The sequence below is a fragment of the Leucoraja erinacea genome, chromosome 30 (assembly GCF_028641065.1).
Source record: "Leucoraja erinacea ecotype New England chromosome 30, Leri_hhj_1, whole genome shotgun sequence".
Lineage (NCBI taxonomy): Eukaryota > Metazoa > Chordata > Chondrichthyes > Rajiformes > Rajidae > Leucoraja > Leucoraja erinaceus.
This window is the reverse complement of record NC_073406.1, coordinates 14,254,198-14,268,226: the sequence shown is the minus strand read 5'-3', so window position 1 is coordinate 14,268,226 and position 14,029 is coordinate 14,254,198. Positions and strand designations below refer to the sequence as shown.

General features: G+C 43.7%; 1 protein-coding gene across 7 annotated transcripts in view; it reads left to right on the top strand.

The window, feature by feature from the left end:
* hspg2 (heparan sulfate proteoglycan 2) overlaps positions 1-14,029 on the top strand; it is a 350,599-nt gene that overhangs the window by 312,549 nt on the left and 24,021 nt on the right. For all 7 annotated transcript variants that reach the window (XR_008725893.1, XM_055659492.1, XM_055659493.1 and 4 more), the window contains 6 exons: positions 1,613-1,721; positions 4,015-4,113; positions 5,139-5,360; positions 7,159-7,403; positions 8,551-8,722; positions 10,528-10,650. Coding sequence is in view for 6 of the 7 variants with exons in the window: in XM_055659492.1 (XP_055515467.1) it covers positions 1,613-1,721; positions 4,015-4,113; positions 5,139-5,360; positions 7,159-7,403; positions 8,551-8,722; positions 10,528-10,650 (970 nt within the window). In the remaining variant the exon portion in view is untranslated. The remainder of the gene's footprint in view (positions 1-1,612; positions 1,722-4,014; positions 4,114-5,138; positions 5,361-7,158; positions 7,404-8,550; positions 8,723-10,527; positions 10,651-14,029) is intronic.

Below are 14,029 nucleotides of genomic sequence, written 5' to 3'. Positions count from 1 at the left end.
ATTACCAAGAGGAATGATGATGGCAGGGAGGTGAATGTTATCCATGTGGACTTTAGCAAGGCCTTTGACAAAGTTCCACATGGTAGACTAGCGTGAAAGATTAGATTGCATGGAATCCAAGGTGAGCTAGTCAATAGGATTCAAAATTATTGGAGGAAGGAGTCAAAGGGCAGTTGTGGAGGGTTGTTTTCCTGATTGCGACCTGTGACCACTGGTGTGCAATCGGGGTTAGTGCTGGGACCACTGTTGTTTGTTATCTACATTAATGATTTGGATAACAATATAGTTACCATTGATTGTAAATTTGCAAATGACACCCAACTTGGAGGTATAGTGGAGAGTGAGGAAAGATATCTTAAGATTTCAATGAGATCTAGATCGGTTGGGAAGTTGGGCCAAGAAATGGCAAATGGAATTTAACTCTGATTAGTGTGAGGTGACACACCTCTGATACATTCATATACTTCTCTCAAGTCTCCCTTCAGCCACAGACAATGCAGAGAAAGCAATCCAAGTTTGTCCAACCTCTCCATATAGCTAATACCCTCTAATCAAGGCAACCTCTTCTGCACCCCCTCCAAAGTTTCCACCTCCTTTCCATAATGGGACATCCAGATCTGCACATAATACTTCAAACAGAGCCTAACCAAAATTCTATAAAGCTGCAACGTGACTTCTTTGCACTTATGATCCCAGATATGATCCCAGGAATGAGTAGGTTAACATATGATGTGCGTTTGACGGCACTGGGTCTATAATAGTGAAAGGCTTGGATAGAGTGGATGTGAAGAGGATGTTTCCACTAGTGGGAGAGTCTAGGACTAGAGGTCATAGCCCCAAAATTAAAGGACACTATTTTAGGAAGAAAATGAGGAGGAATGAGAGTGCTGATTCGGTGGAATTCTTTGCCACAGAAGGCCGTGGAGGCAAAGTCAGCGGATATATTTAAGCCAAATATAGATACATTCTTGATTAGTACAGCTGTCAGGTTATGGGGAAAAGACAGGAGAATGGGGCTAGGAGGGAGAGATAGGTCAGCCATGATTGAATGGCGGAGTAGATTTGAATGGCCTAATTCTGCTCCTATCACATGAACTTATATCCAATGCCCCGACTGATGAAGGCAAACAGACCATACTCCTACTTTAACACACAACTATTTGTGTTGCCATTTTCGGGGTGCAATGGACTTGGACTCCTAGATCTCACTGCACATTGGTGCTATTAATGGTCTCGCCATTAACTGTTTAGAGGGATATTGGGTAAATACAGGAAAATGGGACTAGACCAGAATGCCTACTTGGTAGGCATAGACAAGGGTTGGAAGAGGCATGATAGATCCTCATCAGGATCAGTTCTCATTACTTCCTTTTATCATCAAGGATACCTCCCTCACAAATTCCTCCCTTTTCTCCATCCTTTTCTAAAGGTCATGTTCTGTAGATTATTTCAATTCCAATTCTGAAATGCCATTTAGAAATACATTTACTCCAACTGTGTCATTCTTTAGTTGTTACATTAACCTTTACTCAATTAAAGTCTACCAATAACATTCTTGTAATTAACTAATGATTGTGCCAAAATACTCATTCATTGATGCTTTCTCTTTCAGAATGGAGGTCAATGTTCGGACTCTAAGACCAGCAGCTATGTGTGTCGGTGCAGGTCAGGGTTTACTGGCAGCAACTGTGAACATTCACAGGCATTGCACTGTCACCCAGGTAAATGCAAGCTTAGAAGCACTGGAGAAAATATATGGAAATTACTCCTCAGTATGGTTGGGCTTGGGATGTCAGAAGGGGAATCCTTTTACTGACCCTGGACATTCCATTTGTCCCAAAACAAGTTCCATTGACAAATTGGACAAAGATTGCCCACAGTGACAATGACCACCACTGGATGGCGATGTGATGCCATTCAACGTCCCGTGTGTCAGTTCAACACAAAAGGACACACATTTTGGTATTCCCGATGTGGCCTCCTTTGGATCAGCGAGACCATGCGTAGACTGAACACTTGCACTCTGTCCACAAAAGCTTGCCAGATCTCTGGTTTGCCTCACCATCTTAACCTCCCCTTCACTCTCCCTTTCTGTCCTGGGCCTCCTCCTTTGCCAGTGAAGCCACAGTTAATCTGGAGGAGCAGCACCTCATATTCTACTTGGGTGGCATACAACCCAACGGTATGAGCATTGATTGCTCTTACTTCAAGTCATGCCCTCCTATCCCACTTATTTTTCCGTGCCTCTCACCCCCACCGCAATGCGCTCCATTTCTCCCACCATCTCCCACACACCCACCCAGTCACCATGCTTCTTCCCTCTCCTTTGTACACTCATCACTCATCCCTCAGTCCCTCATTTCCTTTTGATCCACTCCTTTTTCCCCCGTTCCCCCATCCTTCTACCCACATTCCTCCCTCCAGATTTACATTTCACTCCTCCTCTCTGTTCCTTATCTGACACCCTTTGTCTCCTTTTCACCTCTTACCAATGTCACTTATTCCACCCATCTGCCAATTGAACCTCCCTCACCTGTATCCACCTATCACTTGCTGGGCTTAGTCCAACTCTATCGATCTGAAGAAGGGTTGCGATTCAAAACGTCATCTGGCTTTTCCCTCCACAGTTGCTGCCTGACTCATTGAGTTCTTGTACCACTTGTGTGCTTTGATCAGATTCCAGCATCAGTATTTCCTTGTGTCTACAAAGGACACCCTCCCATGTCTAAAGCATTTGTGGTTTCAAGTATCACGACTGCACCTGAACACAATCTGAAGGTGTGGTGTTTTTTCAAAAATGCTCTTTCCAGTATATCAAAACCTATTTAGGTTCCATATCATGAGTATCAGAGTTCTGATTAACAACTCATTGGTCTCTTTGCTATTTATTGACCCTCACAGTGTAGAACTTGGACTGTTGTCTTAACAACTGTAACAACACTTCATAATAATTGTGAAATCGGTTTGCAACACCGTAAGGATGTCAGAAAGATGCATGTTTATAATGAAAGTTGTTTTTAATATATTCCCCCTCATAACAGCAATTCCCTGAGATCAGGCCAGTTTTCCTTGAAGACCAGTTCAATTCATCACTGACACCAGTAAAATCACATGGATAAAATTTAAGAAAATGATTAGATCTTAAAAACATAGTGAGATTTTGCGAGATTTCCTTTGTTAAGATTCGGTCAAGCATATAATGATAACTGATCCTCTATGCTGTTGCTGGAGCGGTAGAGACAAAGTTCTCTTCTCCATGAAGGAAACCATTACTTCTTTATAAGTTAATAAGTTCTAGGAGCAGAATTAGGCCATTCGGCCCATCGTCTACTCTGCCATGGCTGATCTGTCTTTGGCGCTCTGTGTTGGAATGTGCTGCACAAGGCAGACAAAGTATAGGTAGACAAGGTAGAGAACTACAAACAATTCATCTGCCTTGCCGTATAACTTAGGGTGGCATGGTGGTGCAGCGGTAGAGTTGCTGCCTTACATGGCCATAGACCCGGATTCAATCCTAACTGCAGTGGCTGTATGTATGGAGTTTGTACATTCTCCCTGTGACCGGGTGGGTTTTCTCTAGGTGCTCCGCTTTCCTCCCACATTCCAAGAAGTACAAGTTTGTGGATTAATTGTCTTCTGTAAAAACAAATGGCCAAATTGTCCCTAGTGTGTAGGATAGTGCTGGTGTACGGGGAACGCTGGTCGGCGTGAACTTGGTGCGCCAAAGGGACCTGTTTCCACGCTGTATCTCTAAACTAAACTAAAGAGCTCTACCGTGGTCTAGAGTGGGGTACTGGCACAAAAGTGAGGGTAGGAATGTTCACGGTAGAGGAGTGACATCTGATTGCTGAACCGAAGGCCGCATTAAAGAGCTCATGACAATCTCTAATGATAAAACTCATCTAGGTTGTTCCACTGTGATATGGAAAGGGCTAAAGTTGAGCTGGGAAGGTGGTGGGCCTCTACTGGAGCTGATTAATGCAGTTGATGACGTTTGCGGTTTTGGGTCCACAGAGGCTTGTGGGCCAGATGCAACGTGTGTGAACATACCGAACGGTCGTGGTTATAACTGCCGCTGCCATCTCGGAAAAAGTGGCCCAAAGTGTATGGATGGTGAGTCTCGCTCTTTCGTTCCAGTTATCTCACACTCAACATTTATAGTTTGACAGTTCGCAATTATTCCAATGATCTTTAGTTCACTTAGCTGTGTCACATTTATATTGCTGTTGTGGTGCATTGGGAATAGAAAACTTCAACCATTGTCAAGTTTACCAAAAAGCCCCATGTTCTCTTCACGTGGGTTCAAGAATTCAAATCACATGCTTCAAGATCAAAACGCTTCAAACTTCCTGGCAACATCCGTCCTGAACTTCTGAGAAATCTGGAGTTTGAGGACAGCTTGCATAATCAATAAAAATTAAAACAGAAAATATTGGAAATATTCAACAGGTCAGGAAGTATCTATGATGGGAGAAATAGAGTTCAAGGTTCAGAACTATTCTTATGGAAAGTCATCAAACTGAATCATTCCTTCCGTTTCTCACTTCACATATGCTGACTGGCCGGATGAATTTTACAAACCTTTCTGTTTTTACTTCGGATGTCCTGAATCTGAGGTTTTCTGTGAAAAGTTCAACATAGATCATGCTGGGCTGTGTCACTTCACCATTGTTTAGAGCAGTGGTTCCTAACCTTTTTTAGCTCATGGCCCTCTTGGGATCTTTTAATTTTTCTGTGGCCCCCCCCCCCTGACATTATTAGCGGAAAAAAAGTACTTCAATATTATAATACCTTCCATAAAAATATCAGTGTCTATTAATTGCACATATATTCTCTTTTATTCTATTCCACAAACATCAAAAATATTTCAACTACATAGATTTAAATTTATTAGAACTGAAATTTAGGAGGCAACAGGGTGGTAGCTCTGTGGCCCCCTTCATTGACCCTGTGGCCCCCAAAATCTCAATTTTTTCTGTGGCCGGCCTGCAATTTGCCACGGCCCCAGGTTGGGAATCACTGGTTTAGAGATCAGACAACCCGAATATATCCATAAGCCTGCTTCACTCTCCTTGCCTTGATTAACGCTTTGCGGGTTGCAGATTTGTAAAGTATCCTCGTCTTCTGTCTCCTCGCAGGTGTGTTGATTACAGCTCCTTCCTTCAGGGGAGGTGACTCCTTCGTGACATATCCACCACTGACGAACGTCCACAATGAGTTGACGATTGAGCTGGAATTCAAACCTCGCGCACCCACCGGCCTCATGTTCTACAGCAGTGGCAAGCGAATGAAAATGATTGACTTCATCTCAGTCGCCATGCTCAATGGGCACGTGGAATTCCGCTACGAACTGGGATCAGGTTGGTGGAGCGTTGTGCCGTGGTACAGTGGAAAGCTTTTGTTGCCTGCTAACCAGTCAGCGGAAAGACAATGCATGATTACAATCGAGCCACCCACAGTGTACAGAAGTAGAGACTTAAAAGAGTGGAGCGATTGTAATGCGTGTTTGTGGATCTACATCTGTGACTAGCACACAAAGGGTTGCCTGGTGTGGGTGCCATCTTGTGAACAACTAAATCTGGTTTAAATGTTTCTCCTGGTGATGTGGCACTTCCTGTGCAGGGCTCGGCAGTTTCTTTGGTACTGAGTAATGTTGTTTAGTTCCTGTGTTTGACCTTTCTTGTCAGTCCCATTTGATTGCAAAAAGAGGTGATGACGTGATAGCAAATGGAACTTGCTGGGAGGGAGGGCAATAGAAAATTGTGGGACTTCTATTCATTGACAGGATGTTAACCTGTAATGTAAATCAGCTTCCCATTGCACAAACTGTCTGATATTATTAATGGGATGGAAGTTTCTTCTCTGAGAGGTTGGACAATCCCCATTGGCAAGTTGCCACCCTGAGGATTAAACGGAAACCTGCCACCTCTAAGGATGAAGTTCTTGTTTTGGGCGAGGACAGCAAGATGGGCTGTCCCCTGTATTTCGGAGTGACACTGGCTATTAATCCAAGAATTGCTCATTTCCACACCATCCCAAATTCCAGTACCGGCAGTTGGCTAAGGAAGGAAAAGTGAATGGGAGGCAGGTAAGATTCCGAACCACCCTTTCAGCAGAGAAGTTGTGCAATCATCCCTGTCAACACAAGGCTGACTGGGACCTACTCAACTGGTCGGTATTGCAATTCCTAGTATAACTCATTGTGTCTAAAAGGAGATCAGGAATCACTTACTTGCGACGTGGAGCCACATTGGTCCCTTTGGAGTGCTCTAAAATTACCTGGCCCCTCCCCTTGTGGGAGATCATCCATTGTTAGTGTTGGTGATTCTCTGTCTTCCACCAGCGTTGCACATGGAGTCCCTTCAATGTGTGCACGCGGACTTGCTCCACCCGCCTGTCCAGTGGATGAACAACACCCCTGCCTCTTGGCTATTGCTGTGCTAGGGTTCAGCTGCGCCGGACAGCCGTGGATGGGACTAGATGCCAGTGCAACAAAGCTGGCCATTGGTGCTGGGAGGGTTTCATTGGACAGCAAATTCTCCTGTCAAAGAGGGGGGAAAAAAAAAACCCAGGCATCCTTAAAGCAAAAGTGACACAGCCTCCCGCTCATCCCCTACTCTGCTCCCTTCAATGTCATTGTGTATTAGCTGTGAACACCAGTCCCAGGCTTGCGAGCTCCTGTGTAGAAACAAGCAACTGCAGATGGTGGTTGACACTAAACGACACAAAATGTTGAAGTAACTCAGTGGGTCAGGCAGCATTTCTGGAGAACATGGATAGGTGACGTTTTGGGTCGGGACCCTTCTTCAGATATAAATGTTGGAAACATTTTGAAGGGGTTATCAGAGGCGGGGACTCTTTCCCATGGGGAAAAGTCCGGAGGGGGAGGCGATGGAAGAAGAGCCCTACATCATGGAGGGCCCGAAACATGTTGAGATGTGGTATAAGGTCCCGACCCGAAACATCACCTATCCATGTGCTGCCTGTCCCTCTGAGTCACTCCAGCACTTTGTTTCATTTTGTGAGCTCCTGTCTTTTGGAATAAAAGAGTCTTTGTGGATTGCACCTCATTCTTGGGAAGGTTCCTCTCTTTGATTTTGGTGCAGGTCCTGTTTCCTTCACTTATCAAAACCCTGCCCCTGTTTGGGTTTTTTACAGGACTAGCTATTCTGCGGAGTGCCAAACCAGTAGCTCTCAACAAGTGGCACAAGTTGAGAGCACATCGACATGACAGGGCTGGATCACTGACTGTTGACAATGAGGAGGAGATCCGAAATGTCTCTCCGGGAAAAAGCCTGGGCCTTAACCTGCGAAGCCCGATGTATCTTGGTGGCGTGGCAAGATCGGAAGTTCTTCCCAAGGCAATCAACATTACTGAGGGGATTGATGGCTGTATTGCTAAGGTGTGTCTCTATAGCAAGAACATGACAACACTGCCTGTGTACATGTTTACACCCATTTATAAAATGTCCTCCCTTTGACTCTGATTCTTAGCACCAATTCATCAGCCAACGACGAAAGAGCTCGCTCTCCATGCCTGGCTTTCCCTTCTCATGCACATAGCATGTAAGTCAGTGAGGGAAACCTGTGTTGATCAATCCCTCCCATCTCTCTCCTTCCCTCCAGCGAAAAATGTCAGAGGGTGGCACAGCGTCACAGTGGTAGAGCTGTTGCCTTACAGTGCCAGAGATCCAGGTTCGATCCTGCCTACAGGTGCTGTCTGTGCAGAGTTTGTACATTCTCTCAGTGACTGCGTGGGTTTTCTCCGGCTGCTCTGGTTTCCTCCCACTCTCCAAAGACGTGCAGGTTTGTAAGTGAATTGGCGTCTGTAAATTGTCCCCAGTACGCAGGAGAGAACTAGTGTATGTGTGATCGCTGATCAGCATGGACTCGGAGGGCCGAAGGGTCTGTTTCCATGCTGTATCTCTAATACTAAACCTAAAACTCACCCCATCTCAGATGAGCACCTCTCTCTTTAACCCATTCCCAGTTAAACACCTTGTTTCTCTCCTCCATTCCCAGGAAAATTCCATGCCCTTCCCCACCCTAACAGAAAACTCCACCTTTTCCCATTCTCAGTCAAATACCCTCCTCCACCCCTCATGAAATACCCCTTCCCGACCACCTCACCATTATCGTGGCCCAGACCAGAAACTCCTCTTGTCTCTCGGGCACTTCACGTTCGTTCGGCTATTTTCTGCGCTATTTAAATGGTCAGTTATTTTTAAACGACTGATGAATTAAAATGGGCGAGAAAGGGGTAATTTGTAAAAAATTATTTTTAACCACTCTTATAATCTTAGGGCACGATTGCTCCCCCTCTTCTCACCCAACAAAGCAAACATATCCACCAATATTCCCCGAACCATTTAGGAAGAGTGAAGTACTTTGGGTCTAAAATTTTGGTTGGAATGAAAGCAAAACACTTTGTCGATATGCCTGCTGTAAGTTTCAGATGTAACCGGCACTCCCTGTGGTTGGCAGAAGGGCTGTTACCATCTGTATAACATGTGTTTACCCTACGCATCGTACCTCTCTGCTCCCAACTAGGTGCTAATCAATGGGAAGAAAGTGGATATCTCCTACACCTTTTCAGAGAGCCAGAACGTGGATCAGTGTTATGACAACTCGCCATGTGACCGGGTCCCTTGTCTGCATGGAGGAAGGTGTCTGATGACTGGAGAGTATGAATATCAGTGCATCTGTACAAGTGACTATCAGGGTGAGTTGACGGACAACCCCTACCTAATCTAGTTTCAATAATAGTGGTGAATAAAAGGGCTCTATAAAATCTTGATGTCAGCACATGCCAATCTACAAGCAGGTCATAGAGTCATAAGATGTGGAAACAGGCCCTACGGCCCAACTTGCCCATACCGACCAACATGTCCCATCTACACTACACTTGCCTGCTTTTGGCCCATATTTCTCTAACATTGGGTCTAACATTTGGAACATTAATGGACGTCATCTCGATTTATTGGGACAATCCTGCGGTGGACGTTGTCATTTTAATGGGGTTTGGAGGTAAACATGCACTGTGTAAACTCTATGATGGAGTCACATTTTCTTGACACAATTCATGTTGTTATATAACATTCTGAGAGCTTTAGTTCATTTGTAAGAATGAAAATCATAGGTACATCTAACTCTGAAATAGACGGACATGTCAGTGTAGGTAGAAGAAGCGGCAGATGCTGGAGTTTACTGCAAAACACACAGTGCTGGAAGAACACAGCAAGTCAGACAGCATCTGTGGGGAGAATGGGCAGATAACTTTTCGGGTGGGGGCCTCTCTTCAGGCTCGTGTTGTTTAGACAGATATACTATCTTCAATGAGCCAGTCTGCTCTCACCCACTGTGCCTTCTGTACGTAGCCCTCTAGCCCTTTCTGCCATCTTCACACCAATCCCAAAGCCACAATTAAATGCTTCAGCAGCAGGGTTAGGTGGTGCCCAAGGCCTCCGCCTCAGCCGTCACTGACAACCAAGCCTTGGGTGACTGAACTCCATCACACCATCCTGATCATCTGACTGCTTGCACTTGCCAAAAGCAGGTTTCATATTTCAGATGACCTTGCAATTTGAAACCCTCAAAATAGTTGAAATGCTTCAAAATAATAAATAATTATGCAAATAATTGATTAAAATGTATATAATTGTATGTGTAACATGTATAAAATATAAATTATATACATTATACATAGTATGTACAAATCATATATGTAGTTAACAGTATATATAATTTGTGTATATTATGTATGATGTGTGTAATATATACTAATTGGTTATATTAAATTTTTTTAAATATATTTATATACATATAATGTCTATAATTTATATATAATTTACATATATATTACATGCATTTTAATTTATGTGATTATATAATATATAATTTAATACATTAAAAGTATATTAGTGACAATGAAAAATGAATGAATAACTGTCAAATTTACCTTTTTCAGTGGCTAATCAGATTGTGATTTAATCAAATCTCCCATTTCCCCATCCTCTCCATTATCCCTCATTCCCCTACAATTAGTCTCTTCCCAATTCCCAGGTGATATTTGCCTCTCCTCACTACCATGAATGTCATCCAAGAGACAAATAAGGTGTCAGGGGTTATGGGGAGAAGGCGGGTGAATGGGCTTAAGAGGGAAAGATAGATCCGCCATGATTGAATGGCGGAGTAGACTTGATGTGCCACCTGGCGTAATTCTGCTCTGATCACTTATCAACTTAAAAACTGCTGACCTTGCTGTGGCAACAAACCTTTGAAATGCCATTAACTGGATGCATCTCACAGTCTTAGCTTTCCTGTGATCTCCATGCAGGTCCTCCACCCCTTTCCCACGCAGTGTCTATTCGTGGAGTGAAAGGACTGCTGCTCTTCTGCCTGTTTTTACTCCTAGGTTTTAACAGAGGAAACATTTTCCCTGTCTTCTTTAGTCAGTGAACTCTGCTTCTTTAATCATGATTCAATACATGAAAACAAAATTTGATTTAAATTCTTTTCTGTTTCTAGGTGAACACTGCGAAATCTCCCAGGATAAATGTTTACAGGGAAACCCCTGCATGAATGGCGGGACGTGTGAGAAGGGGCAGTGCTTGTGTCCCATGGGATACACTGGATTATACTGCGAGCTAGGTACAAACTCATTACAATCCCATCCCAACTCCCCAGCTTCCGAGAGATTGTTAACATGTTTTCTATGTCCTAGAGAATATGTTGGTTTAAAGATCTAATTAATGGCAGTCAAAGGATTTCTCTAATCCTGTGCAGATGATTTTGCTGATTTGTTCAACTGATGTATCTGTGTCGTTAAGGGGAAGGTTACCGTGGTTATTTATGTAACACGAATACTGGAATAGGTCGCTCAGTTCCTCAAGCTTGCCTTGCCTTAAAATATGATCACAGCCGATTTAACCCAGGCCTCAGTTCCTCTTCTCCGCCAGTTCTACATAATCTTAGATTCCCTAATATTTCAAAAGTGGATCTATTTCTGTTTTAAACATCCCAATGGTCCAGCCTCCACAACTCTCTGAGGTAGAGAATTCCAAGATTCACCACCCCCTGCAATAAAGTATTCCTATACGTTTCAGATTTCCCACCCCCTTTTTTAATCATGAGCCATAGTTAGTGCCACTCTTTCTCATCGACACATTTTAAATTTATCCTGTCCTACATATCCTCTCCGGACTTAAACATTTCTTTCTAAACTCTTTTAACTTATATAATTTAATGTTTTCGAGGTGTTCAACATCAGGCAGCTCCCTCATCATCAGAATCCCATTCAATTAAACCAATATGTTATTTCAAAATGTTTCCCTTGCTCTGACAATTAAGACCAATATACCGTGTACGTTCCTACTTGCTAAACCGGCCCACAAACCTTGTAGTTCATGCACAAGAACACCAAGTGCCTCTGTACTCCACTCATTTGTACTCTGTTGATTTCTCCTTCCAAAGTGCATGAGTCTAAAACATCCCAGTTAAACTCCATTTGCCAAGCTTTCTTCAGGATAAACTTTTATTTATTCCATCCCTTTATAGTGGAATAGCATCTGAGGGTTGTTCTCAAAAATCATAAAATAACAAAAAAAAACAGGCCAATGACAGATTATTAACAGGAATGAATAGAAGCATTGAGAACAAGCAATGGGATGTATCCAACATCTTAAAGGAACAAAAGGATGCTGAGAGGGAAGGAGTTTCACAGCTCCGGTCCTGGAGCCTGAGTTCAAAGTAACCAGTGGTGGGTGAAGGGAAGAGATGGGAGCATCTGAAGGGATTTTATACACAAAACAAGAATTACATAATACAAATCTGTAGAGGCAATGGGTGTGTCAACATTTCAGATCGAGACCTTGCATCAGGGCTGAAGGGAAAGAGGAAGGATTGTCAGTAAATATTAGAATATAGAGAGATAGTACAGAGACACATACTATCCCCCTAGATAATGCTATATACGGGCAGATAATGGACAGATAGAACGTTGGGGGAGGGGATAGGAAGTTGTCCATTTTATATGACATAGATGCAAGCCATTTAGTCCATTGCGTCCATGCTAACTCTATGGAGAAATCCCATTACCCCTATTTCCCCCATGAATTTCCCTACAATTATCCCTCACACTGGTAAGATAATGGTGCCAGCAAACATCGAACAGTCACCAGGCCCCTTGCCTTGGGATCAAAATGAAACATTAGATTGAAGGAAATGTTAGTCATAGATAGAGTCATAGAGTGATACAGTGTGGCCCAACTCGCCCACACTGGCCAACAATGTCCCAGCTACCCTAGTCCCACTTGCCTGTGCTTGGTCCAAACCTGTCCTATCCATGTACTTGTCCAACTGTTTCTTAAACAATGGGATAGTCCCAGCCTCAACTACCTCCTCTGGCAGCTTGTTCCATACACCCACCACCCTTTGTGTGAAAATGTTACCCCTTGGATTGCTATTAAATCTTTTCCCCTTCACCTTGAACCTATGTCCTCTGGTCCTCGATTCCCCTTCTCTGGGTAAAAGACTGTGCATCTACCCGATCTATTCCTATCATGATTTTATATACCTCTATAAGATCTCCCCTCATCCTCCTACGCTCCATGGAATAGAGACCCAGCCCACTGAACCTCTCCCTATAGTAAACCTTTTCTGAACCCTTTCAAGCTTGACAATATTTTTCCTATAACATGGTGCCCAGAACTGAGCACAATATTCTAAATGCAGCCTCACCAACGTCTTATACAACTGCAACATGACCTCCCAACCTCTATACTCACTACTCTGACTGATGAAGGCCAAAGTGCCAAAAGCCTTGTTGGCCACCTTACCTACCTGCGACTCAACCTTCAAGGAACCATGCACTTGTACTCATTGATCCCTCTGCTCTACAACACTACCCAGAGGCCTTCCATTTACTGCCCTTGTTCGACGCCCCAAAATGCAACACCTCACACTTTGTATTAAATTCCATCAACCATTCCTCCGCCCACCTGGCAAATCGATCCAGATCCTGCTGCAATCGTTCACAACCTTCTTCACTATCTGCAAAACCACTAACCCTTGTATCATCACCAATCAGGCAGCTCTGGCAATGCTGGTTATGCCAAAAGTTGCTTCTGTCATTAATTAGTGTGGTTCATTATACTAAATCTCTTATTAAGTTTTAACACTGCCTGTTTGTGAGATGTGCATGCCCAACACCACACCTCCAAAACTCTATTCCGAGCTCTGTCATGGGCTAAGAATACCATAAGAGAGGAAAAGATTTGAGGATTCAAATGCAATGTTCCTACTCACTCCTGGGAACCTCTGGAGAAGGACCATTCCAAATGGTGTTGTGAACTTCATGGCCATGCTTCGGGAGCATGCAGGAGCCCTGCACAAGAGGGGACCACAGCAACTCGCAACCGCACACCCACCCCATCAACCATCTCCTGCCCCATCTGTGGAAGAGCCTGTACCACCCACACTGGCCTCATCAGCCATCTCAGAAAGCACAGAACAGGAGCGAAGGCAAGTCATCCTCGATCCCGAGGGACTGTCAAAGAAGAAGTGATCGTGTAATAGTACTTTGAGACTGCAGGTGGTGCAATTAACATTTGAGAAGGGAAAAGCCCAAGGAAAGTATTTAGTGATGATTCATCCTCTGTGGGCAATGCAAGCGCATTCAGATTATCCAATGTATTTATCTCAATCCGTTTACAATTTTATACGAGATCAGGGAGGATAGTCGCAGGATAAGTCAATTAGGACTAAGAAGAGGAGTATTTTTTTTAATTGTAGGTAATTCCCTATCTCAAAGGATTACAGATGGTGAATCATTCAATATTGAGAGTTAAAAATAATACTCACAGACACAAAGGATGTGGGGACAAGGAGAAATGGAGTTGAGGTTTTGGGTTGTCGAATTGTTGGACCTAGCCTAAGACACCCCCATCCTCTTAATTCTAATGATCTGTGGAAAGGGGGTTTATTTGCTTGCTTTCAGTAGGATAAACTTGGAGACTGATTTGTGCACAGC